A 20,544-nucleotide genomic window follows, 5' to 3' on the forward strand; every position below is an offset into this window, starting at 1 on the left:
TGCTTGCTTCTGCCCACCTCTCCTTAAATACTGGACACTGCTCCATGCAATCCATAGTGTCTCTACAGGGATAATAACCTTTCTTGAGAAGAGAGATGATTAATCCTGCACTCCCACTCTTGCCTGCTGCAGGCATCTCAACCTCCCTTTTTTAAGAAGGGCTTATCTCCAGTGAGGATCTGAGCAAGGTTCATGCACACAGAAATGTGGGACCCAACATCATTACAGGTTGTAACTAACTCTGAGAAAAAAAGTAGTGGAGTGGAAAAATCATGCCATCTCAAGTAATAAGGGCAGGATTAAAGACAGAACACACTGAAGGGAAGGGATTCAATTTCCATGAGATATTTCACATCAGCAAGCTTGCAAAGCTTACAGGGATTGATCTATTGCTTAGAAATGGCCTAGTGAGTAGAACTGGAATAAACACAGGTTTTCTAAACCAGGTTTTAACTAAACAAGCATATGGTTAGCTAATGCACATAACTAGAGATTTAATTTCTTTCTCATGTTGAGATGAAACCTCTCCTGATGCAACTTGTATCCACTGTCCCTTGTAATAATCTCCATGTGGCTCCTTGTAAAGAAAAATAATTCACTGCAGCAACCTCTCCAGGGATACAGTAGAGCTCCCATCACAGGATGTTTTCAAGATGTCACTGGACAGGGTGCTAGACTATCTCATCTATGCTCCCCTTTCCATGAAAGGTTGGATCAGATGGCCTTTTGATATTTCTTCCAACCTGGACTATTCTATGATTCTATGAAAGCAGTCGAGTTGGAAAGATGATCCATATTTACCAATACAATGGACATTCCCAGAAATTTTACAATGGAAGCATGAGACAGCCTCACTGCAAAGAAGAAACACGGGTTGCTCTACTCCACTTCTTCCATGCAGTGAACTGGGAGTTTCCCCTTTTCAATATCCAATGGTGACCTGTGTGGATCTCCCCAGCCAAAACCCCACTCATTCCTTCACTTCAGCTACACTGGCTTTCTACTGGGCTTTGCAGAGTCAGCAAGGACTTCAATTACTGCTAATATTTCATAAATTAAGGATTTAAAATTGCATCTCAGCACTGCAAATATTGTAGGTCTTTCAAGCCTAAATGCCCTTGATGCTACATTTCAGTGCCAATCAGAATTGAAAAAGTAGTATCACTTCCACTTTCTGCGAAAATACAGTCAATGTTTCTAAGTATAAGGAGCAAAATATATACAATTTTCTCTGTCCATTAATCACTGGCTTTATATGAAATGGACAAATAGAGATTTCTATCTCTCAGAAAAAGCATTATATTGGAAAAAATGTCCTGTAATTTAGATACAATATACTGCGAGGAGGAAAGGAAAAGAAATGTCCTGGAGACACAAAACATGACCTGCTGGAGCCAACTCTGAAAGGGAGATCTGTTAATTCCCCAATCATTATGCAGGATACAACTGTACAGAACAATCACCACTGCAGCTGCCAGCAAAAAGAAAAGACCACTGGAGGGAATTCAGGAAGGTGACTAAAAACACAAGCAGTTGGGCTGCTGAACCTCCTCAGGCAGTGAGGAATGAGTGGGGCTGATGGACTCTCGCACTGTAGGATGCATGCAAATCAAGGGAGGCTACATCCCGCTTCTAACCAGTTAATTACAGCTTTCCAGTAAACATCTTCTCATAGAGTGTCTTGCAATTTATGAATTATTTTCATACAAAAGACCATTTGCCTGTATTCCTTTTACATTCTGGTAGCTCAAATATGGTTGAATGATTCACCTTTAAACATAAATAAATAGATTAAAAAAAATTGTCCCAAGGCTAAAAAGCAGATATGGAAAGTTTCAGTTCAAGTGGCAGATTTTGCTGGTGGCTCTAAGTGCCAGAAATGCTGCAAGAACAGCTGTGCAAGTGCTTCGGTATGGTGCCCTACATATCCCTTTCCAAGCTGACTGAGTTAAAAGGGGTCAAGCCAGAACCTGACAATAACCTGGGAAGACAATCCCCGGAAAATTGTATCAGGGCTGCTACACCAAATTTGAGATTCATTTCTGAAGGGAAAAGGCCAAGACCTTTGAGGAAAACAGCTACAACCTTGCAGCCTGCAGAGGTGTGAGAAAGGAGCACCTCTCCTAGAGAGAGCCCCAGGAGGACACTGCCTCCAGGGCAGCACGTGAGCCTGGGAGAGTGCTAAGAGTTTACTCCCCTGCACCTGTCAAGTCTACATCCCACCCATTTTGGTGACTGACACATTCAGCTAAATGTGTGAAGACACTATTAACACTTCACACCTCTTCATTCCTGAAGCTTCCCCTGGAGTCTGGCTGACTGCAGCTTCCCCAGTTGTCCTTTTTGAGCAGATCAGAAAAAAAAGGCAGACATGTGTTAACTACACCATAAGCAAGTACAGAGGTCTGCCCTCCAACTGTTGGGGTCCTTCAACATTTTCACACGGGACTACACCCACCAGCAGTGGTCCTGACCATCTCTCTTCTTAAGAGATAACGAACAGCTGAAATGTTTTGGCTTTCAATTACTGTAGAGTTCCAGTGGAGTAAAACACATTTTTCTTCATTAAAAATAATGATGTATGGCACAAGCCTTTTGTCTTTGTTTACAGTTAAAAGTATTTGCCCAAGCACATCCTCAGAGGCACAGAAGAGGCCCTACTCTGGTTCTCTAATTTGTAATTACAAGGTCTAGTCACACTTAATGGAGCTAAATGTTTATGTAAAATGTAGTTACACTTCAACAACATAACATGAACAAATAAAACAGCCCTCATTTCTGCACATTTGGAACTCTCCCCGCTGCTTAGAGAATGATTATGTCTTCACTTTTGTATGCCATTAGAGAAATATAGTTTCTTTCGATAAAATGGAAATAGCTGGAGTTTATAATTTTTCCAAGGGTTTGGTAGCTTTTTAACCTTTTCTTTAAATTATTATTTTTTAAAAGAGTCCTTAAGCCTTTTGTCTCCTAACAAGTATTCAAGTCGCAAGACTATTCCAGCAAACTGGCCTTGTGTTTCTGGGTCCCTGCCACCACCAGGATGGAGACTGAGTAGAAGTATAACTAACACTTTCTTCAGGATCCCCTGTTCACGGTGGGCCAGATTGTGCTATCAATTTTTAAGCAATTCTCCACTGGTAGAAAAGAAGATTTCTGCTTAAAAATTGATGGCTTGATCTAGCCTTCTGTTGCTAATCATATAGTATGAAGACTACTATAACCTAGTCAGATTCTATTTTTAAAGTAAAAAGAAAATATGAGGCAGCCTGACATGCTACACAAATCCACATTTTGTAAAGACTAAATTGTACTCTTAAAACAGCAGGCCACCTTTTCCCCAAATCACTAGACCACCATTTTACAAAGCTCAGTTGGATAGAATTATTTCTGGTTTAAGTTATTAAACAATTACTAAATTCACCCATAAACATATTTTCAATTTGGAAAATTATTAAAACATATAGAAAATGTTTTACTATCACAGCAACATCAGAATAGTACCAAAAAAAAAAGGTTATGTTGTTTTCTTTGGCAGATACCAGACCAAATTCAGGGACATGCCAGTTATTCTCTATTAGGAAGAAATGAAAACTAACACTTCTTATTCTCTGATTTAGACCTTTAAAATTTCAGGTTTTAGCCTGTTTTAACTTTGCACAGAGAATAAGGTTATCTCAGCCTATCTTAAACTACACTGAAGAAAACTGCACTCTAACACAAATTAAAGCTTTACAGTGCAATTGAATCAATGGTAGCAGTCTAATAGCAACTTTGTCCATAGTAACAGTTTTACTTCATGTCATGAAACACAGGAAACTCCAAATGATGAACCATAAAGCCTTGCTGAAGAGGATACTCAACAGACTTTAACAATACAAGAAATACCACAGACCTTCAATACACACCACAATTACCCATAATACTAATTCAGATAGTTTGTTTGTTCCCCATATATATTGCAACTGGTCAGTGTTTAAAATGTCTTTATAGACAGGGTTTATAAAACACACACTTGTTGTAAAAGGGAAAATTAACCTGTATTTAAAAAAAAAAATCTAACTGGTATTATATAAGAAAACTGCACTAATCTTCCCCTTTTTCTCTTTTAACTTCATACCAAAATAAATAGGCCACTTTTTACTGAGAAATGCTTCAGGGCTAAATAATATTCTTTTCCTCGCTCACAAGTTGTTATAATTACATTAACCACAAGGCAACAGCTACAAGAACATAATTAAAGCCATAGTTTTAAGAGGTGAACAGTTCACATACTCCCCTCATAGACTCAGCAATGTATGTTGTCCTTTAAGAAAGAAAAAATTACTGCACAAGAACAGGGAGAGCAGTGAGGTTCCATAACATGCAAGAAACCTAATGGAAAAGTGAAGCTGCCGAGTTAAAAAAAAAAAGATAAATGTGCTTGTCTCTCTCCCCCTCTGCATCCAGTTTAATAAGAATTCAAAGCTATATATATCAATTAACAAATCAATAAAATTTCTCCTGCTGCAAATTTTTCATAAATTTAGATAGGATTAAGCAAGTACAGAGACCTCAAGGCAATATATTACATTTAAATCACGAAGTTTCCTCTTCTGTCAGAAGAGCTGTTAACCATTTTACTTCAACTAAATACATTGTTACATGCATGTACGTCCACATACAGTGCAACACTTCCGTCATGAAACATGTTCACTTCTTCTGGAGAGCTACACAGATTGCTCAACTTCCACTGTCAGTTATGGGCTGAAATAAGAAAGCCCAGACTGGCTAGTGAGAAGTTAGCTGGGAATTACACATAAATAATTATATAGGCACCGTATGCTGGGAGGAAAACACAGGGAGTTTTCATCTCTTTAGCAAATGAGGTTTCTGCTGTTCTTAACTACAGCATCTTTTCATCCATAGCATTACCAGTCAAAACAAATTATGATCATGCTCTACAGAATCAGGCTGGTCAATACGCAGTCAGTAACCGCAGCCAGTTTGGGAACATGTAATTCTGAGCAGAACACAGCCCCCCAGACCTATTAATCATCGGGATCCATTAGGTAGTTTACTGCTCAAATGAGCAACATCTGAAGGGATAAAGGAGAGGGTGAACAGCATCAAATACTTACCGCTCAGTACACAGTCCCTCTGTTACAGCATTTCTGCTACAGCGCTCTCCTGAAGGTTGTTAAGTGTCAGCTCTTGGAGAAAAGAAATCTGACTTGCCTTTGTCACACTAGGAGCTGTAATTTGCCTTGCAGGCATCCACACAGTAGCTTTTGACTAACAGACCATAGCTTTGAAAATACAGCTCGAGACAAAGGCTACTCCTAATGTGAGACTGCTGTCTGGGGAGTGTGGGGGGAAGGGCTGAGGTTTTTTTCTCGTCACTTTTAAGTTTCTTACCTTTTTGTTGCAGCGAACAGGAATTAAATGCCAAGCACGTCATACACAAACACCCAACTCAACGCTCTGACTGGTCCCCGTCTCTGTTAGCGTGTATCTAGGCATCAGATGATGCAAAGTGCACTTGATGCAGCCGTGTACTTGTACTTCAACAACGGGGGCCGAATACCCCCGAGAACAGCAGCTCATTCATTTTGCATCGAGTTGAAACACATCATGCCAGCTCCCACTCTCCTCACGGACTGTGCATGCTTGTGTTTGCCGGCTCCAGCTGTGAGTGAGTGGGTGCTTCTCCCTGGAAGGCACCGCTCCTCTGTCAGCGGTGTGTCGTTTCCTCCCTTCCCAACCCTTTTACATTCCTGCGCTCCCCACGCTCTGACCTGCAGAAGAGGTGCCTCTCCTCCCCCTTTAACAAATCTTCACTGCTATGCATTGTGTTTCTAGCCTGTAAACTTCCAAGACTAATCTTTTGTGACAGAAGCAATTTTTTGCGGAAAGTTGAAGTGCACTGGGAGTCTTCCACTCCCAATTTTCCAAAAACTCTGCAAGGCATTCACAATGTGGTTCTGTACTGAATGCAACAGAGAAAATATCTTTAAAAAAAAGGCAACAAAGATTTACAGCTAAATCCAAAAATTCAGCCACAAGTACAACTGCATTTACTTTAATGAAATTACATCTGTTTATGCTAGAAGTGAGATTTATCCTTGAGCTGTAAAAACAAACACACTGAATAATTTGATTTTACAGAACTGGCACATGCAGTTACAGTAAATCCAATTTAGAGGTGTTGCTTGCACTAAAGGTGACAGTAAACACAATGGTCCTGGAGCTCCAATTTTTATCTGGCAAAACTCCCCATCAAATGTGCTCAACCAGCAACAAAGAGCTGCTTCTGCAGGGACTGCATTTAAAACGTGGCGGGGCTTAAACCCCATCCCGGAGCATTCAGTTTTCACAGCTACTTGCAGGATTACACATCACTCCTCCTGGATAGTAGGAACACTGGGAAAAGGAAAACTGACCAAGGAACAACCGCAATGTCGCAAGGACACGGGTCACTCCTCTCCATCCAAGGGACTCGCTTCTCCAAATGTGCCAGCAGAGCTGTCTGTGGGGTCACACCTGTCCTCAAGAAATATGAGCCAACATGGCAAATGCCCACCAACCAGGCTTTTTAAATTATCTGAGCTCAACACAAGTGAGAGCAGAGCAGGGAACGTGACCATGGATATTTCCACCGGAAGAGCTGAGAGGGTGAAAAGCAGTTTAAGACAATTTTCTGGCAGTCACTTCTTTCAGCCACACGGATGCATCAGAAGCAGGATGTTTTTCCACCACCTAAATATACCCTCAGAGTCTAGTGAGATTCCTTCCTTCCTGTGTATCATCAACAAGGTTTGCCAGGACCAGTTAAGCTCAAGCAACAACCCCAAAAGCTGCTGATTTCCAGGGAGTAACAGGTGGGAATTTAATAAACAAATCTGTTGATGCTGCCCAAGATAAAACAGTTCTGACTCTTCCTTGGATGTGATGAATGCCCAATGCTAGAGAGTTCAAGGCCATGTAGTAATTTTTGCACTGTACAAGTAACTTCTCAGAAGTCTTGAAACAAATGTGGAATTCACTTGTGGGGAAATAAAGGGCCATTTTTATGTATAAAGTGGCACCTGAAACTGGTTAATGCAGTAAAATACACATTCATTATGTTTTTAATCCAGATTCCAATATTCATTCAATGTAACTTTTTAAAATTTGAAAATGAGGACAGAATTAATCTGATAACTATTACAACAATGCTCTTCACTGCTGTTCTCTTCTACTCTTGGCAAGTTGCATACAACAGGATATGGTACCCTTCCAGCTGGCCAAACAACAGCACTCGAGAGAACAAAGTCAGATTCCTACTTGAAAGGCTTCTAAGGAGAGAACCCAGACTTTGCCATTTTAATATGCTGGAACAGGTTGTGGGAGCGAACTGCTCTTCCCTGAACCTCTCTTCAGTACAAAGAGAGGAAAAGAGATTGAGCAGAACCCTGGAAACCTGAAAAAAAAGTATAATTAAAACTACATCCCAAGTTTTTAGCTGGCTATCTAGTAAGTAAACTAGTAAACTAGGGACTAAATTCTAATCCTGTGTTGGTTTTAATGTTTTGTTACTGCCATACTTACTGCCTGTGCGCCTTTCAGTAATGATTGGATACAAACATGCTGGCTCTGTAGTTTTGAGAAATAACTTGCCCTGATTTCAGCATTTCAGCTTCCCTTGCCCCTCACTGTCTGTTCCACCAAGTTTGTTGCTATGTATGAAAAGGACAACAGATTTACCTCTGCCATCAGAAACAAAAAAATCTCCCAGGGCTTGGCCAGCAGGTGGTTTCTGAAAATGAAAAACAATCTGGGCTAAATGTCTTCTCATTTGTGAACACACAATTTGCTTTGTAACTACAATTGCGCCTCATGTTTGTCTTTCTGTCAAAACCTAGCTTTACCAATCCTCAATCACACCCAAAAATGTGAATTCAAACATGAATTTAAATTTTAAGGTGCAGGATTTGGGGTGGGGGGGTGGGGTGGTGTCTGATTTCTGACTCCTTACAGTTTACTTGGCCAAATATCTGCATTCTGAAAATGAAACTCACACAGAAATCTTCTTTCATGAACTGTGTTGTAAAGAATAATCATCACTAAGCTTTGAGACCAGCCATGGAAGTCACAACACTTGGCACTGGCTGCCAAGTTTGGCTGACAGGCTCTCCCCAGAAACAACTGCTACTTGAAACACTGTGAAAAAAATTTCCAGCACAAACACCACACAAAGTCCCATTTCCCACTGCCAGCCAGCGCTGTGAACTTGCAGCCAAATGCCTACACAGGAAGGATCTTAGTACTGCAATTTACCTACAGGCTGCAAAAGAAATAAGCTTGCAGCAAGTAGTGGGTCACATTTACACTGACAAAAACATCGGGAGCAGCCAGCCTTGGCAAGGTGAAAACTGCCCAGGAGAGCTCTCAGCTCATGAAGACCTGACAAATTCAATTTCTGCACTGCTAGAAGTGCCAAATCAAGGCAGCAGGAGTGCTACAGGACATGCCTGGTGTATAAATACCACCTGTGTTGCTCCAGCCTCTCCCAGCTATCACGTGCTGCCCTCTCAGGGGTCCACAGCTGGGTTCTATGTTCCCAAGCTGTGGTGTTCCTCACTGGGGATGAGGTTCAGCCAAGCTCATAATGAGGGAATCGGTATTTAACACTGTAAAGAACCCAGGCAGATCTCCACGCACTCAGCAGCGATGACGTGCCCAATTCTCTGGTTAAACTGCCAGTGAACAGCAGGGCATCCGAGTAAATGAAATTAGCTTATACTCTAGACAAACTTATACTCTCCCCAAACTGAACAAATATTCCTATTGCATGGTCAGAAGCTCTTTTCCTCAGAGTGAAATACCAAGCCTGGGTAATACCAGCACAGCTGTGGCTGGGCTGAAGAAACAAAAACACTATCAGTGGCTGAGATCCTCATACTCACCCTGAGCATGTGCAAGGACTGGATCCAAGAGTTTCACATACACATAATTTTGAGGAAAAAAGGAGTTTGTGGGTACAGAACTTGGATTCAGATTGCAGTTTGTTTCAGTTTGAACAAAAGAAAAATAATATTATAGCAACACATTCATGTTGCGAGGCCAAGAGTGTATTTTTGCATGTGCAGAGGGTAGTCAGTCCTATCTGCTGCACTCACACTGCTGGCTCCCAACTACAGACTTTCAGTCCTAACTTGAGATAAAAGCAGAAACAGGTTTGCATCCCAGCTCATGCACCTGTGGAACTCAAAGCTCCACTTCTGCCCTACAGGAAGAGAAACAAATGTTTCTCAAGCTATCCCCGCCTTTTGCTATTCTGAGGCATCCATCCTATCCCCGAAGCAAAACTTTTTGGTATTTCCAGGAAACAAAAAATTAGTCCTTCTAGCAAATCTCAGCACAATTTTGTTTAGTCTTTAACAACCTAGAAGCTTAAAACCTCCCATCATCTACTTTCATCACAAATTATCAAGCAGTACCAGCAGTGGCAATCTTCTAATTTATCTGATTTTTCCTATTATTTTCAAAAAGAGAGGAGAAAAGGTGAGAGACAAGTGAGGAAATTTAATAAAGTTTAAAACCTGAATTCAGACAGGTATATGAGCATCTCCATACACATCACAAAACAAGTTTCTAACATCCACTGATGGATGAAGAAAATTTGAAATACTACCTTGAATACTAAAGGCTCCAAAGTGACAAAATGAATATGTCATTTATGAATGCCTGGATTGGCAATATTCCAGAAGAGCTTTGTTTGTTTTTTTACATTAAGGTCCTTGAAGCCACGTGTGTACTTCATAAATGGAGGGCAAGAACAATTGCTCAGTTTGCTTTCTCTCATTCATCTCATTATTTTCCTGATGGGAGCTGAGCAAAAGCAGAGATGAAAAGCTATTCTCCTAAATAAATACTCATAACTGTCCCCCAAAAAGAAAGAAAGAAAAGAGTTTTCCTTAGTGCATTTGTTTTCTTGTGGGTGTGGGTACTTTTAATCTTAAAAGTGTACCTACATTGCTGGAGATACACATACAAAGTGTCTTTAGATTTTTCAGGCACCACAAAAAGGAACTGGCAGAAAATAAATTTCTTAATTAATGAAGAGAGACTGATGATACACAACTACAAAGCAAAAGCAGTTCCATACACCCTTAGCAAACTGAACTACACCTGTGATCAGCTTGCCAAAAGAAGGGCCTTAACTCCTCTGAGACTGTCTGCAATTGCAGAGGACAGGTTCATAAGGACCCTGGTGGACCCTTCAGTCTGAGCTACCGAAAAATAATTCTGTAAGTAATCTGCAATTCCTCTTTCTACATCCTGTTGACAAATACAGCATCATTACAAACACTGCCACATGTCACTAACAGGCACCTCAGAACACAGACAAGCTCACTTTCACAGGTTCTTGTCTGAAGTGGAAAAATGCACTTAGTTCATTGATGTTAAATACAGGATCAGGAGAATACCAGGAATACTGAAGCCAGCCACCTTGCAGACCTCTAACTCTTTTATACTCCTCTAAGAGTCATAGTAGGCTTTTCAACTCGCTATTTTGTTCTTGTACAAGAACCACCCTAACCCTGCTAAAAAAGTAACATTTTTACTGTCCTGACCATCATGATGGTACCAGACGTACCATCCCAGAGAGACTACACTGATTTTGGTGAGCAGTATTCTGGTTTTCCAGGTCCACCTCTATAAATTATAGACTAACTCAACTCAGGCTGAGGCCAATAAAAAACTTCCCATCAATTATAAGGGGAATTTGGTCCAACTCAGGGGCACAAGCATACATCAGCCATCTTTGAAATTAATCAAGGTGGGGAGAGGGGAACTTCAGGCAGTAAAATATTGAAATTCTAGAGATAATTAAGTTCTATGTTTAATGCATCATTCAAATTATAAATTCAAATTATCTTTATGGCATTAAGATGAATAGTATTTGTGTGAAGATGACCATCACAAAAAAAGATGTAATGCACACAGATTTTTCAATGTCATTAAGCACAAATTTCTTGAAAAAGAATACAGATGTTAATGTAGGTTTCTAAATACAGAAACAAGTCAGTTGGCAAATAAACCCCTAAATGTTTAAGACACTTGAATTATCTGTTGAAAAAAAATCTTTTAGTTTGCTCAAATTAGTGTTTAAGTTTTTGCTAATCAATCTGCACATATCAGAGACTTCAGTAGGCAATCTACCTCCATTGCCAGAGGCCAAATTGTTCTGAATACCACTGACAAACAAAGGCCCTTTTCCCTGGTGGAGCCAGTGTTAGGAAAGAAGCCAACATACCATTCTCCAAATTAAAAGCCTGAAGTGAAAGTGCTTTCTAAACACAGGGAAGGGATAAGACAGTATATGCTATGATTTACATAAAAATGCACTGGATTCAAATAAATATTTGAATTGCAATGAGCTAATAGCAAATGTGGAAAAGCATTCACAGGCAGATATGACATTTAAATAATTGAAGTGGTAAATTGATAGCAAGAGCATCCTCGTATATTTTATAGGCACATCTCAGATTATTATACAAGTGCAGTTAGTCAAGTTTGTGACTGTGCTTAGAGAGAGACAAGTCAAAATCTGTACCTTGTTTTACTGCTGCATATACCACATGCCAGAAGGCATCCAGTGGTCTACAAATACATAGGCATGTCACAAGTTCTCCTGATATCAGGAGTAAAACACTCGTGCAAACATTAAAAGTGAGTTCACGTAGGTGGATATAAATATTTACACATTAAAGGCATATACAGAAGCATCCTACCTCTCTCTCTAACCCACTGGTACAACACCAGCGTAAACTGGACAGGAAGAAGAGCTAGACAGCTCACCTCCTGACTGTACTTTTGCTTTTTAATTTGCCACATTAGAAAGCTGGGAATGTCCCATATTTCATTAAGTAGCATAAGACACAGAGATAATAGAATTAAATACTTTCTACTGCACAAAACATTTTTCTCCTCCGAATTACTTTCTCACAAATTATTTGCCCAGTATAGTAACAATTTTAAGGACGACAAATTTTTGCCTACAATAGAAAATAAGCAGAGTAAATACATGCCTTACAACAGACCTTTTCAAGTAAGCCACCACACCACAGAAAACTCTTTTACCACTCATACAAACATACTATAATCAAGAGAGCTGTATCAAACTTTTAGCCAGCATGGTGTTTGTAAGTACTCTTAGCACAATTTTTCTTAAAATATTGCTCTTTTCTTCAGTGCTCTATGCTCTTTATGGCTTTTCTCCTCAGGAGGTTTTTTATATGTCCCCCTTAGTAGTAACTGAACAGCTTCAATGTACGTTGGACTAACAAAGTGAAATCACTCGTGGACTAATTTGGTTTTCTCTCATCAGCTAGAGAGACCTTAGACTAGACAAGGTCTTGAGTGGAGAATGAAACAATACAGTAAATTTTTGTCGGGGCTTCCCTTTGTGAAGAAAGGCATTATTTAGTTATCTGACAGCCTATTAAAACCTAATTCTCTTGTGAGAATTTATTTAATAGGTGTCTCTCTCTATACACAGTCCCTACATTGATACAGCATCTGAGAGATGTGTAACTAAGAGCCCAAATTCAGCAGGGCTGAAGATGAATGCGGTGAAACAAAGGCAGGCACCTTCAATTGACTCCAACTGGTTTGGGAAGGAAGATGCTATTTTTTGTTGCAGAGCCTTCATGGAGAGGAAGCAAGAGATGGTGGAGGCACCCAGGTGCATGACAACACAAAGTAAATAAGGTAAGTTTAAACCATCTTTGATTGTGAACTAAGAAGAAAAGCTTCTAACTGGGTTTTGAAAACAAGGAGAGTCTGGGAGCGAGACGGATGTTTTTTGTTGGCAGCTACAGAGCTGGAGAGCACCTGCTCTTTGCATCACTTGCATCACTCTTTTGCCATGGAGCTAAAGCAGCAGTTACATATAGGAATCCAGTCTGGACACAGCACCTGCTTGATTAACATACAGTGAAAAGAATAATAGAAGAAATCATCAGATTTCTACCCCAAAGTGGCAGTCAACAGCTCTCCTGAGCAGGCAGCTCAGGCTATTTTCAAGGGACCTCTGCAATAGCCACTTAAGTTCACTGATTACCCTAGCTATATGCTGAAGTGCTTAACAGCTGGAATCATAGGGAATGTGTGGAGATTTTTTAGCACCAATCTGTACAAAGACTTCAGGCCAGGGACTCAGTCAATATGCTATCTTATTAACTGAGACAACCTGACAACATCACAGTGGTTATTTGTAGTCCAAGTTTAGACATATCATTTATCTTAACTGAAAGCTTTAAAATTTTTAAGTGCAATTTAAAAAGCTTGCCTCCCAAAAGAAATACCAGATACAATTCCCAAATTATATGCCATATTTTCCATTATTTCCTGAAAACATATATAGAATAGTAAAGACATTCTATAAGAAAATACTGAACAGGCTTCTGTTTAGGGTGACTGCATTCACTGCCATGCTCAAGCCCCTAGCAGGGAAAGTGACATATTTTAAACTATTGTCTGGTGGTTTTTTCCTAATAAGAAGGGAAGCCTCCCTCCATTTTCCCCAATTCTTTAAAAGCAAATGTCTCAGCACTACCCTGAGCCCTTCTTCATAGCTTCCCTGTTCCTGTCCCACTCAAATCCTTTTAACTGTCCACTTCTGTGTTTGTCCCAGTTCCCCTGCTGCACAAGGCTTTTCTCTACTTGCCCTAATCTGCTGTTACTATGCTTCTCAATTGCTGTTTCTCCACTTAAGCTTTTCAAAGGTTACCAAATATTTATTGCTCCATGGCCAAAATTCTCCCTAAGCACATCCTTTTTTCTCAGCTGCCAATCAAAGGGCGACTCCATCATTTGTAGGCACTTGAGCTGCTCACAAGCCTCATCTGTAACACAGACTGTGAAGGGTCTAGGGGGTAAGTCCTATGAGGAGCGGTTGAGGGAGCTGGGGGTATTTAGCCTGGAGAAAAGGAGGCTCAGGGGTGACCTTATCACTGAAAGGAGGCTGAAGCCAGGTGGGGGTCAGACAACTAGCAACAAGACAAAAGGACATAGTCTCTAGCTATGTCAGGGCAGGTTCAGGTTGGACAGGAGAAATTTCATCTCAGAAAGGTTTTGTTAAACACTGGAATGGACTGCCCAAGGGATGCTGGAGTCACCATGCCCAGAGGTGTTCAAGAAAAGACTGGAAGTGGCACATGGTCTAGTTGACAAGGTGGAGATTGGTGAAAGACTGGATTCTATGATCTCAGAGGTCTTTACCAACCTAAGCGATTCTGTGATTCTGTGTAATAATTTTTCATTTCATTAGTGGCACTACATAGAAAGAGTAGAGGGATGCTGCACACAATTGAAGCCACCAGCAATAGAAAACTATTCACTAGTGCAAAACTACAGGTGTTTCAAGTTATATAATATTTCAAGTTAATACGAGCCTATCTTTAGTCTACTGTGTCTTCCATGTTAAATCCCAAAGCTAAAATAAACTAGTCTAATGAACCAAAATATGAATGCACACATGCAGCTTTTTGCATTCACTTAACTGTACTTGCTTGAAAATACATTTGATTCTGTAAGCTTGACTGGATTTCCCTTTCACAGTTATATTGGTTTATTACCCCCTCCTAGAACACACTGCACTTCCAAACAATGATGTCAGGACTTATGGATATAAATGGGAAGTTTTGTATAAACAAACACACAAGCTATTTCTTAGTGAGAAGGGAATGTGCTTCCAAGACATACAGAAAGGGATATTCAGATGTAGTTGGCTAAGGGAAGAGCAGAAAGCAAATGATAATTGTAAAAAAACCAGCTAAGAATATAGGTCAGAAAAGCCAGTAAAATCCTTTTCCTCCAGAGTAATCCTTCACCTATGCCCCATTTACTGGATTCCTCACACTATGTTTTGTCCTTATTTCAAGGTTACGGGCACCGAAGGGAACAGGCAATATTGATTAATGGTGTTTCAGAGACTGAAGAGTGCAGCGGAAATTACACATTCTTTGAAGGGTGTTATCTTTTCAGAAGAGCAGGTGCAAACACCATTTCAGTTTTAATTTATTTTATTTTCTGCTTTCCTTGACCATGTCTCTAATGCAGAAGAGGAAGTTTATTGTTCATTATTTCATGCAGTTTGATAAGCTTTTTTCATGGAACTGGAGAAAGACTCAATCTCAGAGCACATTCTATCCTCACCTCAAAAGGGGGACAATCTAGAAAGATCTTAAAACACCTCCCTGAACAGTGCAGCTACAGTGCATCACTGAAGCCTGTTGTGTTGCTTGTATAGAAAATATTTTCTGAAAAGAATGATAAATTACAAACACAGAAGGATATCCCAGCCACACTAAACTTGTTCATTCTCTTTATTTCTCTTAGCTCTTAGTTGTCTAATTAAGGCCAGGTATCCCTCCTGAAGTCTCATGTCCATGTAATAAGGCAAGCACAGGAGCTCAAGCCACGTAATATCTGTAAGTACACAATCTCAGCTGGGAAATACAGAGTGACATGAGATGGGCACTCAACATGCAGCACAGCTTCCACATTCCCCCCTCACACCTGTTCTGTCCTCCAACAAACCAGTTCTCAGTAAGACTTGTCCCTACCCCTCCTAGCTTGACACACACTCAAAACTAAAAAGAAAACATTTAATCTGTTGTAGCACTGTTATTCAAGTGAAAATTTCCATTTCTGGATCTAGAGAAAGGTTCCTAAATTTGAATTTGGACACTTGTTTCAAATACACTGAATACACAGAGATCCTACTTAAGTCAGTGGACAGTGCAGGTATTAAACACCTCTGAAACCTGGCCATTTTTATTAAGCTGTTGAAACAGCAAGAGAGCATACTATTTTTAACTCTCCATATTCTGAGGGATTTGAGCCATCACTTTATATAATTTCTTCCTCATTTTCCACAGATTTGTCCCATTTTCCTCACTTATATCACTCCAACAGTTTTCTCCTGTCCTATCTCTAGCTCCTGAGATAACAGAGTAATTTGTTTTATTATTAGGATTTTATTCTCTTCTAGCCTTACAGGATTACATCCATCTGACCTAGGGCATCTATCCATTTATCTGCCTGCTCTCCCTTTCTGAGGCAGCTCAAGCCTCATCTTTGGTTGTCCATTGTTCTACTTTCCTCAGTCTAGTTGCCCTCTCTGCCTTTCTCCCCTTTTTGAATCCCAGCTTCATTTTACTCCAATGTCTAGGCAGTAGAATAACAATAGCATTTCAAAGAAGAAGGGCAATGGACATCCATACAGATGAGGGGATCCCGACCATCCCCACCTGACAAAATGGACATTATTTGGACAGAGGAAGCAGCAAAAAACATTCACATTGTCCAGTCAGAGTGCCTGTGGTCAGAAAACCATAGTAGCAGAGAATGTGCCTCTTTCAGCACTTAAGAACCAAAAGCAACCAGGCTCCCTCCTCAGCCTCTCAGGAAAATACACAAACTGCACAGCAGAAACAAATCTGCTCTATGTGGTGCCAAAGCTAGTGGGTGAATAGACATGTGCTACATGTTTTGTCTAACATTCAAGGTGCCTCCACCATCCAGTAACTAGTTCCGCATTCAGTCCCATCAAAGCTGGTCTCCTGAATCCACCAGCAGCCCTCCTTGCCAGCTAAGCCCAGAGCATTTCAGCTGGATATACTGCTGTTGTATGAAGACACCAGGAGAGAAGAAACTGTGATCTTTTGGTCAATTATAAAACTTGAGGCAGGCTTTGGACTGGTGGAAGAGCAACGAAGATATAGGAGGATTCAGATAAATGTGCTAACAGAAACTCTTTTACAAAATTGATGGGCTATTACCTTTTCTCTCTTCTTTGTTAGTGAGTGGCTCAGAAAGCAAAGGACATGCACCAGCAGTCAAGAAGGAGAGACAAAACCCAACCTGAGGAATGATTTATGTACAGTCCTACAGCTTGCAAGTCAAAAGAACAGCCCTTTTATAGCTTCAGTAGACCGAGGCTATAAACGTGCTTTTAACGACGAGGAAAAAACACGGCAGGTGTGGCTTGTTAAGAAGCAAACACAGCACTGACAATTACTCACTGATACACCTGTGACATCTCCGTGTGACAGTTACCTTACTGACCTTGAAATCAAACCATTTATGCAACTGCAAGGACTTTTCTTATTTACAAACAATACTAAATGAATCATCATGGCTCTGTTTTCAGTACAGCAGCATAGTGGCTTTTACTTTTAAAAATCACAAGATATCACCTAAGAAATTAAGTCTGCCAAAAAGCTGCACATATAGAGTACATTTATTTTCCTTTAATGCCCATATATATGTATCAAACATAGGAGCTTACAGGGTACACATATATACATGCATAACCACCAATTTGTGGGAACCTGCTTTTGTTCATGATTTTTGAAGGTGCTCCAGCCTTTCTTAAAATCAAACATTTTACCAACTGATTAATGCAAAACAAGGAATGCCACCTTTCAAAACAAAAAGTCACCAAACAACCCAAATTAATAGAATGATGAAGCCTTTGCTTATCAAGGATTGTTAAACGAGAAACTCTACAGATCAGGATATTAATGTAATGTATGGAGAGAGTGATTACAGTCTCCTGGAAGACGTTTCTGCCTGAGATGAGTTAGCAGACACATCCTCAGATTAAACTTTCATCATCAGATCTCTGTATTTCATCAATCTTTCATTATGGCACAGCTTAGAAAATCATCTGGTCAGGAGTCATTAGAAAACCTCTTCATCTTCCAAAGCAAAAACTACCCAAATAAATTAGTACAAGCAAAAGAGTTAAAAGGAGGGCCTGCAGATCGTTCGGGGGTTCAGCAGATCAAAATACAGGGAAATACACATTTCCACAATATTTTAAAATTGAAACACTACCTTTCACAACAAATCAATATGTTTTTAATACGTTCTTGGACTAGAAGATATAGCTAATTAACAACAGTCAAGTGCAAAAACTTCTGGAAGACTTTTATCCCAGAAACTGGGATGTCACCAACTTTGTGGATGCTTAATCCACCAAAGCAGCAACGTGATCCCCTCACTTTTTTTTCTGATGATGGCAAACTCATTATCAAGGAAAGTTTTTTTGCAGTCAGGGAATGGCTTTGGTATTTCTCACCTCAGTAGCAACCAGTGATTTTACCAGGATGAGCCCAAGGACTGTGTGCTAATATATACATGAAAAGACACGCAGTGCAATTTCCAGCTCAACAGTAAGTGTTTCTCAGCTCGCGTTCTCCTGCCACCAAATGCTTCTTCCTTGCGTTAGTGCTTTTTTAGCAAATGCTACATCATTTATGCTACCTTTCAAAGCGTGTTTCCTATACTAAACATCTCTGTGCCCAGAACACATTGTACATCTGATTATTCAGTCATAAGTTTGTTCTTTCTGCTTGTCCTTTGGATCTTCTGCTATTTTACAACACCTGCGGTCTGAGTTTACTTACAAATAATGACTACACTGCTTTTCCTGCAGTCTTATTTTTTAAAATGTGTCAATAAAACATTTAACAAATTACATTTCAGAAAGGGTGGGCTTCAGTCCTGAAAGTCATTCTGGACACAAAATTTCTGTAGAAGCACCTGTCAAGATTATTACAAAGGCTAAGAATAGGAAAGCTCTGAAATCATCCTCATGATGAAAAAACCCAGATTACAACAAAAGTGGCTAAGAACATCACTGTGCCAGCAAATGAAATATTAAGGCTAGGTTTGACTATGTGTTTAATACATAAACATGATATATATCAAACTTCAGTAAACTATTTCTTGCTGTTACTTACAGCAATTAATCTAGAAAAATCATCTTCTCTAGAAACAAGAAATGTTCCCTTTGAACAGAGAAAGCCCCACTCCCATTGCTGACAGCAGAAACATGAAAAAAGATTAGTTTATTTGCTCTTCCAGGTTCTCTGTGTTGTCAGTGTGACCTCTTTTCAGGAAAACTGTTGAGAAAGCTTCTACTTTTTATGACCAAAAGGTAGAATGGGGTTTGTTTGAGGGCTTCTTCTTGCTTGTATTTTTTTAAATTGCACCTGTACTTCCCTCACATATGCCATAACTAAACTTTTTTTTTTTCTTAATAGAGATTCTGCAGAAGTCTCAGCAGAACTGGAATACATCTTTGGCCCCCAGATATGGCAGGTAAATGGGCAGGAGAGGGATCACAGATGCTATTTCCTGTGCCCAGAACATAGTTTTTGGTAAATGCTGTGGGATACCATGGCAGATCTGTAGGTCAGAGGAGACAGAGTGACCTGCGCACACCATCTTTCCCAACAACTCCTGCCCTACTGATAGGGCTTATAATTATCTAGAAGAGTCTGCCATTGCCTCCCACCCCCAGATATATTTCAACAAAAGCTTACAACATTATTGGTGCCACTTTGTAGCAGAAGGCATATTTCTCTTAAATGTTCCCTTAAAACATGGATGACTCTGCGACCAGTTCTGTCTTTAGGAGAGGCAGGTACCCAGCCTGAGGAAATATGACCCATTATTTTATAAACACCATAATAGAATTATTTTATTTTTCAAAGAAATGTAAGTATTTGGAAAAAGAACTGTAAATGCTTCCAAAAAAAATAAACGGAGAATGAAAATTAAAGCTGGCTTCCTTTAGTCTGTAAAGCTGCATCACATTTAGGTGCCCCTTAAGATGCTCTATTTATTTTCTGACCAAACTAGCAAGCCACTACAAAATCTGAGTTGAAGGGAAATGTGCAATGCAATTTTCTAATTCAAACAAAGCACTCTAATGGTTTATTCATAAGAAGTTAAAACCTTTTTACTTCCCAGCATTTCAAACTGCATTCGCCCCTTTTAGTTCTCTCAAAAATCTGGACCAATTAAAAAACAGTTAACCTGCCCCCTCCAACCATAAGTCACTTAAAAAAGTAAAAAAATTCGAGAGATGGAATTGGGTCACCTTTCCTTTTGGAAATTTAGCCATTGATAATCAGAAACTTTGAGGAGGATTAAAGAAGTTTCAGAAAATCTTTTACTGGGGAAGATTTTTCAGGTTTGAAATGACATTTCCCATCAGAAGTCAGAGACAAAAAAACCCAACCCCCTACTACTGCAAATATCTTAATAATCACTGAATCGTAGAATGGCCTCTGGGTTTGAAGGGACCTCAAAGATCACCATGTTCCAACCTCCTCTGCCTTGGACAGGGACACCTTCAACTAGACCATGTTGCTCAGAGCTCCATCCAACCTGGCCTTAAACACTTCTCGGGATGGGGCATAGATAACTTCTCTGGGCAACTTGTTCCAGCGCCTCACTATCCTCACAGTAAAAAATTTCTTCCTAAGATCTGATCTAAACCTACTCTCCTTCAGTTCGAAACTATTCCCCCTTGTCCTGTCACTACATGCTCTTGTGAATAAACTTGCCCCATCTTTCCTCTAAGTTCTCTTCAGGTACTGGAAAGCTGCAATTAGGTCACCCCACAGCCTTCTCTTCTCCAGGCTGAACAATCCCAATTCTCTCAGCCTTTCCTCATAGGAGAGGTGCTCCACCCTTCTCATCAACTTGAACTCA

At 40.0% G+C, this 20,544-nt stretch overlaps 1 protein-coding gene across 17 annotated transcripts in view; it reads right to left on the reverse strand.

Annotated features, from left to right (window-relative positions):
* Positions 1–20,544, reverse strand: part of APBB2 (amyloid beta precursor protein binding family B member 2) — a 119,589-nt gene that overhangs the window by 19,559 nt on the left and 79,486 nt on the right. For 7 of the 17 annotated variants that reach the window (XM_027904321.1, XM_027904330.1, XM_027904322.1 and 4 more), the window contains one exon: positions 11,760–11,765. The exons of 6 other annotated variants lie outside the window; for them this stretch is intronic. In XM_027904321.1, coding sequence (XP_027760122.1) covers positions 11,760–11,765 — 6 coding nt within the window. Of the gene's footprint in view, positions 1–5,120; positions 5,327–5,397; positions 5,756–11,759; positions 11,766–20,544 lie in introns of those variants that run through there. 4 more of the 17 variants (XM_027904334.1, XM_027904336.1, XM_027904335.1 and 1 more) reach the window with 2 other exon arrangements.

Source organism: Empidonax traillii, unplaced genomic scaffold (genome assembly GCF_003031625.1).
Source record: "Empidonax traillii isolate 1590-97213 ecotype Southwest subspecies unplaced genomic scaffold, ASM303162v1 scaffold1042:size202023, whole genome shotgun sequence".
Classification (NCBI taxonomy): Eukaryota; Metazoa; Chordata; class Aves; order Passeriformes; family Tyrannidae; genus Empidonax; species Empidonax traillii.